The following is a 22,020-nucleotide window of genomic DNA, read 5'->3' on the forward strand; positions in this document are numbered from 1 at the left end:
CTCTGTGTATGACGATCAATAATTATTCCACAGAGAGGTCTTTTCAAGAAGTTGTTTAAAGACGAGGGCTGGATTCTCCTCATCATGCCGTCTCTCTCTCTGTGTGTGTGTGTGTGTGTGTGTGTGTGTGTGTCTGTGGGGGGGATAGGGGGTGGGCCGACAGAGTGCTACACTTCTGTGACCGAAAGAGTGCTAGACTTCTTAGTAGGACGGTGTGTGACCGATAGAGTGCTAGACTTCTAAGTAGGCCGGTGTGTGACCGAGAAATACATTCTTCGCAGCTGTAAGAAATTAATTAATGCAAACCGAAATAGCGCGGTTCATTAGAGCGTATTGAACCGTGCATGCCGTACCGAACGGTTTCGGTTTTAAACCGAAAACCGTTGCACCCCTACCAGCCACTACCCAATGCCTAATGCCAGCGTTTCATCTACGCCGACAACCTCTGCATTACGACCCAACAAGCAGACTTCCAGAAGATTGAGTCTGTCCTTGAAAGTGCCCTCCAAGAAATGTCAAGCTACTACAATACAACCACCTGAAACCCAACCTATAGAGAACACCTCACACACACATAATTTCCTTTCGTGGCCGTTTACATTCGAGGGTCGCTGGTCCTCTCGAACGGAACAGTTTAACGTCATGCCCAGGACGAAAAGATATAGAGAACACCAACATGTCAAATAACAGCAGGAAGGCATGGGCCACAATCCACCGTCTTGGCAAAAACCACACCACCCATAATTCACAACGGTCACAGCAAACTCTGTTGCATCACAACTGGTGTAGGTATTGGATGGAGCCCGCACACCACAGGTATAAGAAAGACGTTCTTTGTTGAAATACTGACAGCGTTTCGATCCATTTGATCTTCATCAGGTCATGTGTACACAAAACATACACTTTTATACTAAGGGAGTGCCCCCATTAAACAATCAAAATACCACATTTTGGTGCCCCTCCCATCACTGCAGGTGTGACACGTCAACCCTGAGTGAGTAGGTGGGGACCCAGACATATTGATGTAAATATAGTCTGTTCAGAAATTGTAGTGCCTCTCATAGAGCTTGTAGGTGATGCAGAGGAGGGAAATGGGTCGGTAGCTCTTCGGGGATAATGGGTCTTTGCCAGGTTTAGGGATTGCAACTACTCCAGCCTTTTTCCAAACAGAAGGGATGGTTTTCTGTGCTATGCATGTGTTCAGCATCCCCACAAGCCAGGTCCTTGCGATAGGTCCCAGGTGCTGTATCATTTCTGCCAGTATGCCATCAATCCCTGCTGCTTTTCCGGGTTTCAACTTTCCCATTGCAGTTTCACGTTCTTCTAAGTCGAAGGGTTTGGTTTGAGGGCTGGCTGATTGTGGTTGGTCTGATACCACTGTGCGATGGTATTCTATGTGGGTCGGTGGCGGTGTTGGTTACAACTGTTGGCCACCAGTTGTGACCAAGACCGCCACCGACCCACAGGAGAATACCATCGCACAGTGGTATCAGACCAACCACAATCAGCCAGCCCTCAAACCAAACCCTTCGACCTAGAAGAACTTGAAACTGCAATGGGAAAGTTGAAACCCGGAAAAGCAGCAGGGATTGATGACCTACTGGCAGAAATGTTACAGCACCTGGGACCCAACGCAAAGACCTGGCTTGTGGGGATGCTGAACACATGCATAGCACAGAAAACCATCCCTTCTGTCTGGGAAAAGGCCAAAGTGGTTGCAATCCCTAAATCTGGCAAAGACCCATTATCCACAAAGAGCTACCGACCCATTTCCCTCTGCATCACCTACAAGGCTATATGAGAAGCTGCTACTCCAACGCCTTGTTGCCACTCATAGATACCAAGCTGACTAAAGACCAAGCTGGTTTCCGTCCCAGCCGCTCCTGTGCTGGACAGAGCTCAACCTCACCCAACACATTGAGGATGGGTTTGAGGGGAAACAAATAACTGGAGCAGCATTCAGAGATCTCTCTGCTGCCTACGACACTGTCCAACACCGCACAATGGTCAGGAAAAGCCTCCTCAAAAACAGGCGCTTCTATGTCCAGTTAAATGACCAGAGGAGTAAATGGAAAGCCCAAAAGAACGGCCTCCAACAAGGTAGCGTGCTCGCCCCCCTCCTTTTCAATATCTACACAAACGACCAGCCACTACCCAATGCCTAATGCCAGCGTTTCATCTACGCCGACAACCTCTGCATTACGACCCAACAAGCAGACTTCCAGAAGATTGAGTCTGTCCTTGAAAGTGCCCTCCAAGAAATGTCAAGCTACTACAATACAACCACCTGAAACCCAACCTATAGAGAACACCTCACACACACATAATTTCCTTTCGTGGCCGTTTACATTCGAGGGTCGCTGGTCCTCTCGAACGGAACAGTTTAACGTCATGCCCAGGACGAAAAGATATAGAGAACACCAACATGTCAAATAACAGCAGGAAGGCATGGGCCACAATCCACCGTCTTGGCAAAAACCACACCACCCATAATTCACAACGGTCACAGCAAACTCTGTTGCATCACAACTGGTGTAGGTATTGGATGGAGCCCGCACACCACAGTTATAAGAAAGACGTTCTTTGTTGAAATACTGACAGCGTTTCGATCCATTTGATCTTCATCAGGTCATGTGTACACAAAACATACACTTTTATACTAAGGGAGTGCCCCCATTAAACAATCAAAATACCACATTTTGGTGCCCCTCCCATCACTGCAGGTGTGACACGTCAACCCTGAGTGAGTAGGTGGGGACCCAGACATATTGATGTAAATATAGTCTGTTCAGAAATTGTAGTGCCTCTCATAGAGCTTGTAGGTGATGCAGAGGAGGGAAATGGGTCGGTAGCTCTTCGGGGATAATGGGTCTTTGCCAGGTTTAGGGATTGCAACTACTCCAGCCTTTTTCCAAACAGAAGGGATGGTTTTCTGTGCTATGCATGTGTTCAGCATCCCCACAAGCCAGGTCCTTGCGATAGGTCCCAGGTGCTGTATCATTTCTGCCAGTATGCCATCAATCCCTGCTGCTTTTCCGGGTTTCAACTTTCCCATTGCAGTTTCACGTTCTTCTAAGTCGAAGGGTTTGGTTTGAGGGCTGGCTGATTGTGGTTGGTCTGATACCACTGTGCGATGGTATTCTATGTGGGTCGGTGGCGGTGTTGGTTACAACTGTTGGCCACCAGTTGTGACCAAGACCGCCACCGACCCACAGGAGAATACCATCGCACAGTGGTATCAGACCAACCACAATCAGCCAGCCCTCAAACCAAACCCTTCGACCTAGAAGAACTTGAAACTGCAATGGGAAAGTTGAAACCCGGAAAAGCAGCAGGGATTGATGACCTACTGGCAGAAATGTTACAGCACCTGGGACCCAACGCAAAGACCTGGCTTGTGGGGATGCTGAACACATGCATAGCACAGAAAACCATCCCTTCTATCTGGGAAAAGGCCAACGTGGTTGCAATCCCTAAACCTGGCATAGACCCATTATCCACAAAGAGCTACCGACCCATTTCCCTCTGCATCACCTACAAGGCTATATGAGAAGCTGCTACTCCAACGCCTTGTTGCCACTAATAGATACCAAGCTGACTAAAGACCAAGCTGGTTTCCGTCCCAGCCGCTCCTGTGCTGGACAGAGCTCAACCTCACCCAACACATTGAGGATGGGTTTGAGGGGAAACAAATAACTGGAGCAGCATTCAGAGATCTCTCTGCTGCCTACGACACTGTCCAACACCGCACAATGGTCAGGAAAAGCCTCCTCAACAACAGGCGCTTCTATGTTCAGTTAAATGACCAGAGGAGTAAATGGAAAGCCGAAAAGAACGGCCTCCCACAAGGTAGCGCGCTCGCCCCCCTCCTTTTCAATATCTAAACAAACGACCAGCCACTTGAAACCCAACCCATCAAAAACCCAAATATGCAGCTTCCACCTGAGGAACCGAGACGCAAAAAAAGAACTGAGCATCACAAACTCTCAAACCATACCCACCCCATGTAACTTGGAGTTACACTGGACAGTTTAACGTCATGCCCAGGACGAAAAGTTATAGAGAACACCAACATGACAAACCCTACACTTAAACCCTCTATATTTAATAAAAAACAATTCTGGACAGGAATCCTGTATTGCAGGGGTGCCCAAAAGGTACATCGTGATCTACCAGTAATCACAAAGGCTGTGCAGGTAGACCATATGGCATGCCCCTGTATATAATCTATCACTTGAATTAAGGTGACTTGACACCAGCTCAAATGTTGCACACAAACATCAGTAGCAAAAGTACAAAGTTATTGTGACAGTAATAATTGCTATAGTGTGTGTTCAGTAACAGGAATATTCCTGTCTCTCCAGCTCTTTAATAAATAGAAAAGGGTTTAATCAGGAGTTGTAGTAGCCACAGGATAATCTAAGCGGTGGATATTGCTCTTTTCTTCATGTCTTTATGTATGTAAATTGTCTTGTTGTTTGTGTTATGTCAAATGCGTGTATATGTGTTCTGCATATACTTGGCTGCTGTGTTGCAAGTTACTGAACACACACTATAGCAATGATTACTGTCACACTATAGAGCTATTTAACACTGTTACTGAACACACACTATAGCAATGATTACTGTCACAATATAGAGCTATTTAACACTGTTACTGAACACACACACTATAGCAATGATTACTGTCACAATATAGAGCTATTTAACACTGTTACTGAACACACACACTATAGCAATGATTACTGTCACAAAATAGAGCTATTTAACACTGTTACTGAACACACACTATAGCAATTTTTACTGTCACACTATAGAGCTATTTAACACTGTTACTGAACACACACTATAGCAATGATTACTGTCACAATACAGAGCAATTTAATTTAGGTAACCAAATTGACCCCAATAGTAGATCTTTACACTCTCAATAGTTCAATTGTTGTTAAGCATCTGCTTAATTTCCAAAAAAAACTACACAATTAGAGAATGTAGAAGATTGCTACTTTTGATCCTTTGATTATATAATGCTGATTGTAGCATAGTGGTTAGTGACTGAGCTTTGTTAACATGAGTGCCGGGATCGTTTCCCACCAATTTCAAAGAATGTTTGTTGCTTCGTGCCAATTTTCACAGAATGTTTGTCCTTTTACCTACCAAACAATACTATTTTCACCTCTAGTCGATTATTTATTCAGCGTTTGAGCCACGGACCACCATTTGAGGCCATCTAGTCTCTCAGACCCATTTGAGCCACTGACCACCATTGTGAGAGTCTATTAATGTGAAATGGTGGTCCGTGGCTCAAACATGTTATCACTTTTGAAGTTACTTGTTGTGTTTAGATATGTAAATACTACTCTTTAAAGCCGTGTTTCGGTAGTCGAGTGGGTACTGTCGACGGTTAGTAAACATTGAGGCCGGGCATAGTTGTTTATAAACCTTCGACACTAACCATTCGGCTACTGAAACACTGTTTTACAGTTTCGTACAAACATCATATATAAACATCATAACAAGTAACTTCAAGTGATAGACGTTTGAACACACAAACAACAACAGCGTTAAGTATTAAATAACATTTAATCACTTACTTGCTCCGAAGACGGACCCGCGATGGTGACGTGGCACGTTCCAAACAAACACTGACCAAACCTACCTCCACGCGTCTCTTCCGTATTTGAGGGCGGCGGCACTTCCTTCCGGTGTGAGGCCACGCCCGCGAGATTTAACCGCGAATCTATTGTAGTCCTCTTACGTTACATCCGGGTCCCTTGGTCCCATCCGCTTCTAATGCAAAATAGCTACATATGAACGCGTGAATCTTTTTTTTTTTTTTTACAATAACGTTATTTGTCAGAAAGGAAGCCATTGAGGGTTAAAATGGGTCTTAATGCTTCCAACTCATATAACTGTCACCAACAACACTTTTAATGATATTACATGAAGCAGACAGCCCTGTGATGAAACCTTTAGCATTACACTGTGGTTAATAGGTTTTTATTCACAATGGAATGTTATTGTACTCTTAATATATCATGGTGTAGCACAGCACAGTAGATTCATATTTCAATCGATCTGGGATGTTAAAATTGTGCAAAACTCTGTTCAATGAATGGCCTCTTCTGCTACATTAAACATTACTAAACATTAAACGTTACTTATACCTGTTATTGAGACTCCTATAGAGCATGTTGACATGGATAGCTTGGTTAGTAGTATCTCTGTTAGTTAATGCAGTTTGATTGATTCAATTAATAGCCTATTTTATTAGACAAAAATGTAGAACAGTAGTGTCATAGAGTGGAAAATGCCATTTGGTTTAATGTCACAGAATGCAGTGCCACGTAGAGCAGCATGATAAATGGTTAACTTTATAGTGTGTTCAAAAATGGCAGATCTGCAAGTTCAGTGTCTTGAATGAGATGTGCTGTGAGTTTGCATATCTGCTATTGTCCAGCATAGGACCGTTGCACAGTGAAGTATAAACAAGGCTTTAGGATTTATAAGTCGTTTTTAGAATATAATAGAATATTCACTCCAGTGAATAGCATTTATCCATTTAGATAACTTTTTGATGTTATTTAATTACTTATTTTTACACAGAAACATAATGTGTGTCTTTACAATAACTGTAATGTAATAATAATACTAATAATGTAATGTAATAATTATTAATTAAATAACCTTATTTTATTCTGAAGGCAACCGGATGTCTTAAATTAGCTAGCTCTCAGACAGGAAGTTCTAAATTAGCTCAAAAGACGGAGCCGTAGTAGACCTACTGACGCTCAGGCAGCACAAGTTGCACAACAGCCACATTTTCTGTTCGGGTTCCTCTCGAGGTGATCTAGGTTCTAGGCAGGGCAGGCCCTTTCATGAAATAGTATCTTTCTCCACTAGGGAGCAGCATTTCTTCAGTTCCTCCCCTTTACTCCTTTGGTGAAGACTGAAGAGTATTGTCATCTGACCATCTTCCTTGTAAAAAACAACAAAGATGGCAGAGTACTGTGCAGTACACAGGAGCAGATTGGAAGATATTGATAAACTTGTTTGGGGTATTAAGTTGTAGACCTATATCTGCTGTTCAGAATCTCTTTCTGATAGTGAATTTGTTCAATTGGCTTTTGATTTAGGGCGGCTATCAGTTTATTATGAGAACTCTTACAACAAAAAAACTAAAAAAGCTAATATTCAAAGCTGCATTATTCATGACGGACTACAATTTCTACACTCTTTGTGCATTCTTAACAAAAACAAACACAGGAAAATACTTTGTTCTTCAGTGTCTGTGAGACAATGAATATGAATAGCCTAATTAAAAAAATGTGGAGTTCCTTGAATGGTGCCAATCCAACACATTCATCTGTAATATTGCAGAGTGAAGTAATGCATCATCTTCCACTGGCAACCATATTGCTCATCTGGTGCTGATTACCTGTGCATTACACAAACATTGTAGTATCTCACCAGATATAAATAACACAGATCTGACATAGTGGATGACTAGTATTATACAAGAAATGAAAGACCTAGCTCGAATTGAGAAACCAGAGGTCCCAGCTATGAAATAACTATGTCAGGGAAGATACCTTGTGCAAATTGAGACAAGTAGCCAATCCTCTTTAAATAACTTTAATGACCTTAGAAATTGATAAATGAAAAAGTACACAGTATAAAATGTTATTCCCTGCTGCGGTCAAGGGCTGCATAGAAGCAAATGTATACTTTGGCGAGTGTCGTGCAACATGTCACTGACGAGAATCAAATGATGCATTTCCAACTTTCAAGTATCGACAGACTTCTTTCTGTTGTTAACGGTGTCAACAGAAATATTTTCAGGTGAAAATATATCATTTTTAATCAAAGTATAAATCTGTCTCAACAGCATCGTTACTCTGACTGCAACCTCGCATCATTTCACTTCTCTCTGAATATGTTGCAACACCATTCCACAAATATCAATGTCATGTGTGAGTCACCAGGATTCCATATTAAATCAATTTGCAGTATAAAATGTAAAATAACTGACAAGTTCCTTTCATCTGTTAACAGTATGCATTTAAATATCATGCAATGACACTTAATGAATCATATTCATTATCCTTTGTATGGAGGTATTGGTGCAAATGCATGCAAAGTTAATGGGTTGTTCAGAACTGATTTTACATCAGAGGGGCTTACATAAGTTCTGCAGAAATCATAGCAGCTGTTTGAGTTACTTTACTTTACAGTCAGTTCTTAAAAATAATCTGCACAGCACATTACACATTTGGATAAATTCTCTGACTTCCAATAGTTACATATAGTTATAAAGATATATTATTTCTTTATTTGCATCATCTAGATAATGTTTTTTATGCTTGATGATGTATCACTTAAAACCAGAAAAAGAAAAAAGTATATGAACAACTAACATAAAAATGTCTCCAGTAACCAGCTGGCAGGCAAACAGTGGTGTTGCCCTTAATTCTCTCCCCAATAGCCCGAGGACGGGTGAAATGGAGTGACACATCAAGAGTAGAACAGTCAGTACTGGGTCGTAGGTTTACACAAAACAAAACCATGGTTTAAAGGAGAGAGAAACTTGGTAACACTTTTGGCTCATCTTAGAATGTAATGTAACACTAGTAAAAAGCATTCAGAGTGTGTACATTTATTGTACATTTGATGGGAGAGATGTGTGTGTGCTAGTGGAGATGCTGGGCACAGACTTTCATTCACAGCAGCATTAGGGTCACACGGCATTATGGTGGCATGCAGCCTCACGCGTTGGAATCTTCATCTGTCACACTGGGGTTGGGGGAATATGAGATCTCTTTGAAGAACTCGTCGTCTTTCAGCATGCTCTGTTAACGATGATACAAAGGGGGCGGGTATATATTAATTACATACCTATCAGTCTGTGTAACAATGGGACTCCCGCTATTGCTGAGCCTGGATTTCGATGGGCGCTGATGGGATGCTCGTTTTACAGCGCCGGCTACTACTAGTAGGGCGGAGGACCTCACAAAAACTATGCCCAAACCTAAACCTAACCATAACCTCACAAAAACTATGCCTAAACCTAAACCTTAGGTCTTACCGTCAGGTTTTGGATTCCTTCTGAAAAAGCTCCAATCTGCCGCACAGTTCCCTCCGAGTCCTCCATCTGCAAAAAGACACAGCTCCAACATCAATAGGGATAGAACTACTGAATATTTCCATAGTGATTATTCTATCAATTATCTCTCTCTCATATATATACACCGGATATATATATATATATATATATATACACAGATATATATATGCCTCGAGCCTGACTTAAAGGCCCTATGTGGAGGACATTTGACCTTCCTACCTGCTCTAGTCTGTCAAGGTCATCCTCATAGATCTGTAACTCCACAAAGCCCTTCTGAAAGCCACGTCCCTTTGGCATCTCCACATCCATGGGACAAACGTATTCCTCATTCTCTTCATGCTTCTTCTTCCTCAGACTTCCAAAGCTCCCAAACGTCAGTTTCCTTGGCTGGTTAAGGAAAAATGTGTTCTTTACTGTAGTGCAAGTGCTAACACAGTACTGTGTTCAAGAGTAGTGTGTCTTATGGCTCTTTTCCACTATAAGAACTAAGGAAACTGTCCTGTGACATGTAACATATTTCACAGGTTTAGGACAAAACATTTTTATTTATTACGTATGTAAAAAAAAAACATAAACAGATTAGGTTATGGAATGTTCTGGGTTACCCTTTGAATTGGAAAAGAACCACTAAATGCATAACTTACGACCTACCTTGACCTTGGCGGTTGCAGTGAGAAGCACGTAGTCTGGGTTCTCCAGGCATTCCTGTTTGAGCTGCTGTGAATCTGGGCCCACCAGCAGGTTGAAGTGGGTGGCGAGGTGGCGACGCAGCAGGGTCTTGTTGGGAGGGATGTTCAGCAACAGGGCCATAGTCTCCACGTTAAAGCGGGGCTCCAGGACCTAGGGGAGGGTAGGAGTTATGAGGCGTTAGCATAGGGGTTAGTGACCCAAAGTGGGCTCGCAGGAACTTGACTCCTCAGACACACATACAGCTCCAACTGACCAAAAACCAGCAGCAACACAGGAAAGACAACACACACACACACACACACACACACACACACACACACACACACACACACACACACACACACACACACACACACACACACACACACACACACACACACACACACACACACACACACACACACACACACACACACACACACACAGCCCTTGCAGAAGCACACAGAAGTGATTTAGCTGTTCATAAACAATATCAAATAGTTAAATATAGCAGCCATGAATGAAGTTCTATGAGCGGATGGGGGGCTTAAAATAGTTTTTGTAACGCTGGGATTACTGGGTCATTTGGTTCCATTTGTACCCTCTCAGAGTTAAATGAACGCTGGTAAATTGGCACTGGAGGGATCACTGAAATTGTAGCTGTTGTAGCGTATGTGCTAGCAAACACAATAAGCCCCCGAATCGGCATTTGAGTCAACAAACAAGCACAACTCAATACAAAATGTTCGGATCGTAATGTAACATTAACGAGCGGCGATGCCACGATGGAGAGAAACACATGGTCAGTGGCCAAAGATAAAATGAAGAGCTGGATTAAGAAAATCTGTTAGTTCTGGCAATATATTTTGGCAAAATATGATTCCGTTTACAAATGTGTGCAATTTGAAATTGCGCTATAAATAAAGTGTGGGATTGCCCCCAGGGAAATCCCCCCAAAATGGGGTCAAGTTTGAGAACCCCTGCTTTAGCGGACTCTAGCTGGTTTCTGAGGGAAAACCTAGTGAGATCTGGTTCTCTTACCATGAGGCCTCCATGCACGCCACTGCCTCTCAGATTGGGGGCGTACTCTGCCAGGTCAACAGACCGCAGCCATTCCATCACTCTGTGGTTGGTCCACTGGGAGACCTCAGCTGGAGAGATGTTGTTCTGGAGCCACAGCACATAGAAGGATCAGAAGCAGCTTTATTTGTCACATTACAGGTTTACAGGTGGAAACATGCACATTTTGTAGTATGTATTCTGTGAGAACCGAGAGAGGATAGAGGTCAAGTGAGAGAATAAGGGAAAGAGATATGATTAGTAACTTTGACAAATGAAATATGAAATGCATTGTCATAATTCTGGACGCATAGTTGTGTAACATAAATTTAAATAACTTCCATTCTTCAGCATTGTGGCTCTTTTGCTGAAGAAATGTTGAGGTGCAATATTTGCAAATTGTTCTGCAGTTTTGTGTTATTGCAGACAGTGAACCCACCTCATCAGAGGGTCTGCGGCGTAAACAGTTGGGTTCAAAGGTGTTGAGTCGCAGCACCTGGATAGCTCGTTTGATACTGAGGTGATGCAGGACACTCCCCACTTTCAGGGAAAGCAAGTCATCCTGAGGAACACACAGAAACACAGACCGTATTCAATAAGTGTGAATTAAAAACAAACAAGCAAAAAACAACAGTAATAGACCACTTCTACATCCGGGTACTCACTTCCATAGATCATTTTCCAGGATGATTACAGTATGTGACCAACACCTACATATCATTGATAATACTGCAGTGTTTACATGACTGGAATACGCCCGCCCATACGGCATATAAAAAATGAATGGATGCGTGGGAAGCTGGGAATAATTGCAGTTTGAAAAGATTGCCAGAGGCTGTGAAAACTGGATTATTATGAGGGTCAGACCAGACCATTTCCAATTATATAAATTTTATACAGTCAGTACACTCTGTGCTGCCTGATGAGAGCTGACATTGGGATCATCAGACCCACCCATGTGATCTGAAGACATTTGACAGCTTTAGTTACTAGTTACGTCAACAATTCAAAAATAGGTGATCTACAAGCTCCCAACACATTTCATTGTGACTCGTTGTGAGCTTGTAGATCTGCTATTATTCATAAAGAGTACTTTTACTTTGATATTGTAAGTATATTTTGACTCCAACACTTTGTACTTTTACTCTGGTATAAAGCTTGGAATACAGATGTTTTTCTTGTACCAGAGTATTTGTATATTATATGGTATTGCTACTGAAGTAAAACAAATAAGTGTGGTGAGTACCACTCTCTCAGCACTCAACACTGTCATGTAGTGCAGCATCCAGCATGTCTCACTCTCTCGGCACTCACCACTGTCATGTAGTGCAGTATCCAGCATGTCTCACTCTCTCAGCACTCAACCACTGTCATATACTGTAGTGCAGCATCCAGCATATCTCACTCTCTCGGCACTCACCACTGTCATGTAGTGCAGCATCCAGCATGTCTCACTCTCTCGGCACTCACCACTGTCATGTAGTGCAGTATCCAGCATGTCTCACTCTCTCAGCACTCAACCACTGTCATATAGTGCAGCATCCAGCATGTGTCACTCTCTCAGCACTCACCACTGTCATATAGTGTAGTGTAGTGCAATATCCAGCATATCTCACTCTCTCAGCATTCACCACTGTCATATAGTGTAGTGCAATATCCAGCATGTCTCACTCTCTCAGCACTCACCACTGTCATATAGTGTAGTGTAGTGCAATATCCAGCATATCTCACTCTCTCAGCACTCTCCACTGTCATATAGTGTAGTGCAATATCCAGCATGTGTCACTCTCTCAGCACTCACCACTGTCATGATATACTGTAGTGCGGCATCCAGCATGTGTCACTCTCTCAGCACTCACCACTGTCATGATATACTGTAGTGCAGCATCCAGCATGTGTCACTCTCTCAGCACTCACCACTGTCATGATATACTGTAGTGCAGCATCCAGCATGTGTCACTCTCTCAGCACTCACCACTGTCATGATATACTGTAGTGCAGCATCCAGCATGTGTCACTCTCTCAGCACTCACCACTGTCATATACATGTAGTGCAGCATCCAGCATGTCTTACACTCTCAGCACTCACCAGTGACCACTGTCATATAGTGCAGCATCCAGCATGTCTCACTCTCTTTGCACTCACCACTGTCATATAGTGCAGCAGGCGACCATCCACCCTCCCCTCATCGAATTGGGTCTTATACTGAGGCAGGCCAATGTCATCCAGCCATCCTGAAACGTGATGGGTGTTGTTAGAGGGAAGATGATAGTCTAATCAATTTACTGATGAAGATAATAATACAGAACTGAGATCAGCCTCCCTTTAACAGTTGTTCCCGCTCACTTGAAACCCAGTTTTTCTGGTTGTAATCAAGGGACAATTAGAGCGCTACAGTTTGTAGTCCTAAAACCAGGAGTTCACAATAGGTGCCCTCTGGTTTACAAAGCTTTTTTGTTTTTTGACTTATACAGAAAATAAGTTTCATTTATTGTTCTATGACATAAATTACCCAGTTAATATATGTGTAATAACTGTGTGCTTAGTGTTTTTTACATGTATTCATAGCAAGTGAGTATTTCATAAGTCTTTGTTTACTAGTTTATTTTCATGACAGAGGTCATTTCCAGGTTGACATGCAGACTGCAGAGGCATCAAATGGGGAGACAGGGAGACACCATTTTAAAACTCTTCATCTCTACTGACTGGTGGTTGTTGGTACTCACTTGTCACCCAGTTGTAGTCCAGCTTGCCCTTGCCGTCTTCCTCTTCTGAGCCCAGGGCCTGCAGGGCCAACTGCAGCTTCTTTCTGTGCAGAGGGTGTTTTATGCCGAGCTCCTAAACATACACAAAGGAGAAGAGAGGAGAGTATTACACCAGACAGCCCCGGGGTTATGCACGCACGTGGTTAGCCTAACAACAAGCGTTATTTCCATCCATTTCACAGACCCACTCCTCTCCATTTTGCAGCGCAGCACAAACCGTTGCAGAGAGAAGCAGGAATCGCTGGCCTGGCAATGATCGTCATCAAAAGAAAAGACTAAAGAAAGACTGAGTGAATGTATAAAGCAATAAGAGAGATGGAAGATGGGAAATGTACTATAGTGTACAACCCTAGGTTGACAACCCATCTCATAAGACACTGATACCGAAATACATTTCTTTGGTGGAAGCAAAGATTTGAGTTAAAAATGTTCGCTCTGAAAGATTTGCGCCACATTTTCACGATTTTTCATGATAGAAGATCTACAAGCTCGTAAAAGCTTGTAGATCTGCTATTATTCAATAGCTAAAGTATAACATAATGCTTAAAACACCAAAAGGGGTTCCCGCCCAGAATGGGTTAATGTGGCGTATGTACTGTAGTTTCCGTACCCTCTCCAGGTCATGTTGTGATGCCTGTAGCAACGTCTGTCCAGAAGAGATCCAGACCCGGCCCATGTTCACATATAAGCCAAGACCCTGCTCCTGTAGCCAGTCACACACCTGATCCTTAGACCAGCGCGCAAATGGAGCATCCAGGTCACTAAGAAATACAAGGACAACATGCAAAAACAAGGGAGGAAAAAAAGGAAGAAAGAAGAGCCTGATGAAAACAAAGACAAAGTACGAATGAGTATTCTTGACCACATGATGAGTCAAAGCTTTCAAAGGTTTTAAAGGCAGTCCTACACTTGGTTGACCATCACAAATATACTATATTTAGCCTTCTGCTTCATAATTTAGACTCCTGAGGTGTTTGACATGTAGATAAACAACCTTTTTTTTAACTTTAAGTCAGACATTGACGATAGTCTTCTTTGTTAGGTCTCTGAATCTTATGTTGAAGTGCCGTATTTCCCAAACAGGCTCATGGCTCACTTATATTGTAAGCACCCAAAAAACAAATCAAGTGATGACTCCATAAAACACTTTACCCGCATTTTAATCAAATATTCTACGCTGCCGAGATTGTTTTATTACCTTTAGAGCATACGCTGAAGTATATTTTGATCCGTGAAAATCCGGCGAAAAATTATCCGTCCGTTTGTTTTGATAATCAGCACCATGATGGTGAGGCACAAGATCCGCCTCTAAGAGGCGTTGTAGTCCAGACAAACCCCCACAATTTCCCAGAAGCCCTAGCAGCCCAGCGCATGGGTTGATTTCCGGTTTCGTCATCATAACGTGACGGCCTCGTCACCAGGTCCGCGACAAAGCCGCTGTTTCTTTTTAATTAAAATACGGCGAATTAAACACATAAAACAAAAGGCGGGTTTAGCGTATTAAGCAGAGTCCATCGTTTGATTAAACAATTAGCGGCCGTCAAACTGTTCATTCATTGTATTTTTGTATGTTTGGGTTCCAGGGAAACCAAATTCCAAATGTCTCCTTTGAGTCTCATAGCTGAAGGAATGTGGGGGTGCTGTGCAGTGTGTACACAGCAGAGAGAGAGTCCACACATCACGCTGCTTTTCTTTATTCAAGGTGAATGCACACACTTACTTGTTGGCCCCCTGGAGGTCACGGGACCAACCCAGTCTGGGGCCTGCTGTGGCTCGCACTCCTCCCCGCTTGAACTCGCCTTCTGATAGGTTGTCATCCAGATTGAATGTGGTAGACTGACTTCTTTTCAGCCTGAATATGACACATTGAAGTGTCCAGTCAGAAGAAAACTAATCTCTCTAACTGTTTACAAAAATAATCTCTCCGACATTCATATTGAACTAGAAATCTGTTTATTGGCCATGCACTAACATACAGTATATCACACACTCACACTCACAGTGTGAACAATGGAAGTGTAGGTTATATACTATGAGATAAGGCATGTACATGATCATTTTCATCTACTTCTTATTCTTATAGAAAGGATCATCCATCAACATCAATCAAATATATGCTTACTTTCCAAAGAGCTTCTTAATGCCCTTGGCTTTCTTCTTTCCCTCTGGGGTGGTTGGGAGTGTGTTGGTGCTGTCGCTGTTGGCCGACCTCTGAGGCATCCCGGCTAAGTCCAGATGGTCAGTACCTGGTTGGTCTGTTTCAGCTGTACAAAACAAGCAGGGAATCAGACATCAACATCAACATCAATCAGCGAGCGCCAGTGTGGGAGACATGCAGGGATCGGAAGTGATGGGAGGCGTCACTCAGGGGTCTGGAGCTGCGATCATCAAAACACAGACCGTTGGGCATATGAGAACTGGGGATGGGGTGAAAGCCGCGATACGCTGCCTGATATGCATGCATATTAAGTGAAGAACATTTAGGGACATATTAGAGCCTGTAAATGAACATTGCCGTTTCATTTGAAATTAAAGAAAGTTGGCCAAAGAGGCCAAAGGATTTTCTGCAGAGAGAGCCAGTAAAAATAAAAAATAGATTAAAAAGGGTGCAATTTTACAGTTGGTAGTAATGACTGGGGACATGACAAAGTGTTTTGAGTAAAGACAGAAAAAAAAGACATTACAGAAGCAAACATGCAGGCGCAGACACACAAAGATAAACATACGACACGTTGTCTGTATGTTTCCAACGGTGCTTGTTAAAAGCAATTTCACTCGGAAAACCTGCTTGTGACAAGGGGTGTGGTTGCTTCAGCTACTGCAGCTACAGTATACTCAAATGAGCACTTTAGGGAAGGATGTAGATGGTCTTATTTATGAGGGTGATTTCCGTAGTCTCCTGATTTACCCCCAGAGAACTACTGCAACCCTAACATGCCCTACGGTCCCATACTGTACCTAGCATAGGTGCACTTGCACTCCGGCTGCGGTCTTCACGTGTTACACAAAGCACACACGACACGGCCCAACACAATAGGAACAAGATAGAGGGAAAAGATTATCAAATGGACGACAACAACTGAGACAGGGGGACTTAGAATGGAACATACAATTACATGTAGTCCACACAGAAAAGGCACACACATAGACGCAAGGCATACAGTACACCACTACACGGCAGCTTCCATAATTAAATGAGGACCACAATTTGCGTGGGCTGAAAATTACGGTCCTGGGAACACATTATGTCATGGGTGTGGCTTCAGGAAATGCTGAGAAAAAGCTGTCTGTGAAAGAAGAGAAGTCTTGAAAATGAGAAAAAGAAAATAATCACAAACATGTGAAAAGTAAAATAATACGTAGACATTTGTGTCGCTTCAAGGTAAACTCCAAATAGTTTTTATTGACAGGTACTGTATGTTGTATGTTGTCAATGTTCATGAAAGGAACATTGACGTGTTACAGTATAGAAACATTTACAAATGATTTGCAACTATTTGCTGTATGAGGATGTGCATAAATAAGCTACACATTACACACATACGATATGAAATAGAAAGCACAATGCATCCACAATAAGACGTGTTAATATTGTCACTGCAAAGCTATCTAGTCTCTTACCGAGGTTGGGGGTGCTGGCTGTCCTCTTGCCCCTCTTGAAGAAGCCCTTCCCAAAGGATGAACGGGCCTTTCTTGTTCCAAAGGCATCATCGTCTGCAGGTGAGACCGAGGGTGGCAAGGTGGCAGAGGGACCCTTGGGTGGCTTTTCACTGACTTTACTGATCTCTTCACTGGCATTGTTCTGAGAGAAAGGAAAACATTGCTAACAAATAGCAGATATTTACAAACATGCTGCACTCCGAATACAGGACAAAACAGTTAAGATGCATGCTGTACAACTAGATGCCAACTAGTCTGTCACGATAAGCAAACTTAATTGCGTCACCTTCAGAGTGAAGGTACAGTGGTTTTGAAGACAGTGTGGCCTAAGAACGTGATGAAAAGAATACCTACAGTTAAAAGGAATGTTTTAGTAGAACTGGACAGCTTGCTTTCATTACTGGCCAAGCTCACACAGATTAAAAATGACATAATAGAATAGTGTTATGTCTAATTTATACTTGGTTGTGCATTTGTGTCACGCACAAAAAAAACAGCCTTCAAGTTCACTTGAAGGCTCACCATTGTGAGCTTGCAGATCTGCAATCTTATAAAACAGGCCTTATTGCCAACTTAATGAGTAACAGGTGGACACTTTCAGAATGTAAATGCATTCAAGTATCCCGTTATTTGTAAATGTATACACTCAAACATTACATGTACGCTCAGGATTTGACTGTGAACAAAGTATTTTACCTTTTCACTAGTGATGCTGTCCAAGGGGTCCGGGCTGCCAGCCTTGGTGGTGTCTGGAGTGCTGCAATGACAATAGACCACCACTGAGCACAATGCACACCTCAGTCAGGAGGACAATCTGTCAGTCTCCAAATTGCCTCGGGGAAAGTTGCGAGTGGGTGAGATCCAGAGCTACACGCTCTGACACGCTCCTTCACACATACTCGTGTAACATAAATGTGGGCTCAGGGGACAAGGGGTTGCAATTTTGACACTGATGAAGGCCTGCGCGCCGAAACGCGTTTGTCTGTCTGGTATGACTGCTGCTGCGGAGCACATTCTTTATTAATAAAGACTCTTACTCGACTGGAAGTGCGGATTTAATTCATCTTCTATAGGCTCAGGGGACAATTCCTCACTCTCTGCACGACTGTAGGGAATGGACAGGACAAGCATTGGCTTGCAGCATAGACGAGCTGAGAGCTACAGTCAGTACAATTTATATATAAAACACACAAATAATGAGAAGTTCCTCTCATCAGTAGTTTTAGATTAGATTTGTCATTAACCAGATTTGGGTAACTGTGTGCCTGATTTAATACAAATGATATTGCTGTGGTCTACGTCTCGTCTTCATTAGACATTATAGGCTACAGCGGAGAGTCAGGACAGACAATGATCAGACAGAGAACAAAGGTGGAAAATGGCCTCTAGGGATGGTCTGCTACAACCACACATTTATTTTATTATTATTCTTTTTACTTAAAATAATAATAATAAAAAAATAACCTGTGTTGTTCCAATGGATCTGCTGGAACCTGTTCCGATACCCCGTCTGTATCATAGCTGGACTTGGCAGAGGGGCTGGGAGTGGGCGAGGGCACGTCAATCATTCCACTGAGGCTGTCCAGCTGAACAAGGATCAGAGTGAAAACACAGGAAGGAGGGCAGCCAATATATTATTAACAACTCCAGAATGTTGCATCACGTCTTGTCAACTCCTATACAGTGGCTTAGTGATAAACTGCCCTTGGGGCACAATTAGACAGCAGTTAAATACCTAAAATCATAGAAGATGGACACAAGGCACCATTAAATTAATTAGATTCAGTTCACACATTTGCTTTAACACCTTTTTCCACACTCTGTTGATTTTACACCAGTACTTTCTCCAGAAACATAGCATAGATAACATGCAGTGCAATCATTTATTTTATTTATACGTTTATTTAACAGGGACAATACAAAAAACAATGTATCAAGTTGTAAAAACATGAAACCGTTGCAATGTATATGGGTTTGTAGGGATGTGCATTGTGCGTGGAGCCTAACAAACCACACAACCCCTCGGCGGCCATGTTGATTTGGGTGTCATGCAGTGCTTAAGAGGGAGAGAAATCTCACCTCATACATCCTGCACCAACTATTAAAGAAATGGCATTCGCTCTCACATTCCTCCTTGCAATCTGAAACAGTTCACTCACGCAAACGTGAGTAAGTCTCTTGCAAAGCTGGCAGTGTGTCTGAGTGTGAGAGCCAAGATAATCAATGATGTCACCAAAACACTATCTGGATTGATATATATTGAATTTGATATATAGATATCAATGACCAAGAGAGCTAACTATATGTACATCATGCTGGAACGGAAACAGGTACGATTTTACTGAGAATAAGGTTAGAAATACGTTTAGGGTTAGGAATAGTTTTACTGGGGTTACGTTTAGGAATAGGGTTGGGTTTAGACATAGTTTTACTGAGGTTAATGTTAGGAATAAGGTTAGGTTTAACCGTTTAAGCATAATTTACTTTAGGAATACCACCTAAAGGAGTTCCACCGGCTGTACGCCCGAGGCGAGTTGGTAAAGGGGCGAGTTGTTTGGTATTCGCTGGAACAGAGTGTGATTTAGCCCAGGTGCCTGATTTTTGTTACTTTATTAAGAGTGAAAAGAAAAAAATAAACTCTAATTACAGTATATGATAGATCAATGTTGGAAAACTTTAGAACGACCGATTGCTGCCGTCAGGGGCGTAAGGTTCTTATAACGTCAGTGAGTGCTCCCCAGTCCACCCCCCCCCCGAGTTTTTTTCTTCTTCGTTTGGTACTTTATTTACAGTTTGCTAATGAAGAGTATACTCTGAATATATTCTTTCAAATGAGGTTTGGCCTTATAGATCAAACATACATGCTCAGTTTTTTAATTAATACATTTGCAACTATTTGAATAAAGGTTGTACACATCAGTGAAATTAACCACTGGGAAAATCCCTAATTGAGAGAGTGCAAGCCACCACAGCTCATGAAACATATAGGCTGCATGGCTAACAGGGCTTAGTGTTTATACCCTACCATATCTCTCCTTTCTCTGGCTCTATGACTTATACGCCCATGAAAAATGGAAAATATAAATTTCATTGATTGTATACCATTTGGAATTATACGAATCGGTTGAGATTTGGCTGATTATAGCCAAAGTTAGATATCAACTTTTTGCGTGACTGGCCATTGGGACTGTGGCGGCGGTGGTGGCGGTGTTTTACCTATACTTGTGAGGACCTCTGCTTGGAGTGCGCACCGAAAAGTAAACAAGTTTACTTTACCTCCTCACTGTCCTCAGTGTTTGGGTCGGGAAATGTAGGCCTGTATCATGTGTCTGCTGTCTGCGTGCATATAAGCGCTGCGCGCTCCAGTGAAATTGTGCGGCTTGAGAAAAATTTGTTAATTTGTGTTGGATAAGGGCTTATTGGTGGGTTTTCCGCTAAATATTAAGGACTGGTTAGGGTGTGTTTTAGCCGGCGGCAGCGGCGGCGGTGCCAAATTGTAGCATGGACTGGACAAATCTCTTCTTGGCTTGAGGTGGCTTCATCATAGTAGTCAAATGGAAGTAAAGCCTGTACTGTACTGTATGCAACATTTATACTCTCTACCTGGCAGCAGAACAAAAGCCACCTTATTAGCATTTGAATGAATGGTCTGTTCGCCCCAACACCTCAGTGGCCCAAGCGCCCCCCCACCCCCCCGTAAAGGTGTGTGACTACGTGACAACATGACCAGGGGGAGGGGATATTCAGTCTTCATTTCAGTGGGTGCATATTGGCTTATTATTTTGCCAGTGGGTGTCCACTGTCTAAGCTATTGGGAACTCCCGGAGATGACGCCGTTGGCTGCCGTGATAGTTGTCCCTGGCTATATTTGTGGACTGATTGATCCGATTTTGACCAACTGCTCTCCCAGCAGGGTGGGAGTTTTCTTCATCTATTGACAACTCCATCTAAAGTCTGATACTGTGACATAATGTGCTACTCCTGTGTTACCTCATCTGGGCTCTTCTCTCTCACTTCCACAACACCAGCAACTTCAGGCAGTTCAGTCTCCGCGGCGACAGGGTTGACCGTCGACATGGAGATAGGACTGTCACTGTGACTCTCATCACTCTCACCATCTTTGGCTTTCTCTGGATTGGAAAAAGAAAAGAAAACTCAGCCCACAGACGAAATTTGAGGCTATGCTCAATGTGGGTCACTGAGAGTTTAAATACACAATGGAATCAGACATTGATCCTTTGAATACATAAAGGAGCCTCTGCCTCAACTGAGCCAGTGACCGAAAATCTAAGTAGTTTAACCTTTCTTTCCTTGCACAGACATCACCATCTCCTGGACCTTTTTGTAGCGCAGCAGCGACTGCTTCAGCTCATCGATCTTGCGATCCTGTGGATGAAGAGGCAATGGGATGGTGGAGGTGGTTGCTTGACAGCAGAGCAGAGTCAGCGCAGAGCGCTGAACTAAATGTGAATAAAGAGTGGAAAAATAACCTGGGCCACTTACCTTCTCCTCATTGGCTACCATAAGCGATTCAACTGCCTTTTTCATTCTCTGCACTTCCACGTCTAGTGATGAGAAGACAAGCATTTCAGACACAGAGCAGAGCATGTGTGGATCTGGAAACTCCCTGATGGAGTGAGCCTGGACACATATTGGTATACCGCAATACATGTTTGCCATTTATGCCAGCTTCAGTCTCTCACACATTTAACTGGAGACTTGATGTGACATTGTTTATCTAA

At 42.8% G+C, this 22,020-nt stretch overlaps 1 protein-coding gene across 6 annotated transcripts in view; it reads right to left on the bottom strand.

The window, feature by feature from the left end:
- Positions 1-7,621: 7,621 nt before the first annotated feature.
- Positions 7,622-22,020, bottom strand: part of ppfibp1b (PPFIA binding protein 1b) — a 32,826-nt gene continuing 18,427 nt past the window's right edge. For 4 of the 6 annotated variants that reach the window (XM_083763772.1, XM_083763767.1, XM_083763768.1 and 1 more), the window contains 18 exons: positions 21,782-21,843; positions 21,580-21,664; positions 21,269-21,408; positions 18,743-18,864; positions 17,975-18,035; positions 17,240-17,441; positions 16,577-16,609; positions 15,741-15,882; positions 15,339-15,470; positions 14,229-14,379; positions 13,580-13,691; positions 12,999-13,087; positions 11,292-11,414; positions 10,835-10,960; positions 9,776-9,964; positions 9,344-9,511; positions 9,086-9,151; positions 7,622-8,849 (listed from right to left, as the gene is read on the bottom strand). In XM_083763772.1, coding sequence (XP_083619898.1) covers positions 8,766-8,849; positions 9,086-9,151; positions 9,344-9,511; positions 9,776-9,964; positions 10,835-10,960; positions 11,292-11,414; positions 12,999-13,087; positions 13,580-13,691; positions 14,229-14,379; positions 15,339-15,470; positions 15,741-15,882; positions 16,577-16,609; positions 17,240-17,441; positions 17,975-18,035; positions 18,743-18,864; positions 21,269-21,408; positions 21,580-21,664; positions 21,782-21,843 — 2,087 coding nt within the window. In that variant the 3' untranslated portion in view covers positions 7,622-8,765. The remainder of the gene's footprint in view (positions 8,850-9,085; positions 9,152-9,343; positions 9,512-9,775; positions 9,965-10,834; positions 10,961-11,291; positions 11,415-12,998; positions 13,088-13,579; positions 13,692-14,228; positions 14,380-15,338; positions 15,471-15,740; positions 15,883-16,576; positions 16,610-17,239; positions 17,442-17,974; positions 18,036-18,742; positions 18,865-21,268; positions 21,409-21,579; positions 21,665-21,781; positions 21,844-22,020) is intronic. The other 2 variants (XM_083763770.1, XM_083763771.1) reach the window with 2 other exon arrangements.

This window comes from Protomyctophum parallelum (genome assembly GCF_964188405.1).
Source record: "Protomyctophum parallelum genome assembly, chromosome: 4".
Lineage (NCBI taxonomy): Eukaryota > Metazoa > Chordata > Actinopteri > Myctophiformes > Myctophidae > Protomyctophum > Protomyctophum parallelum.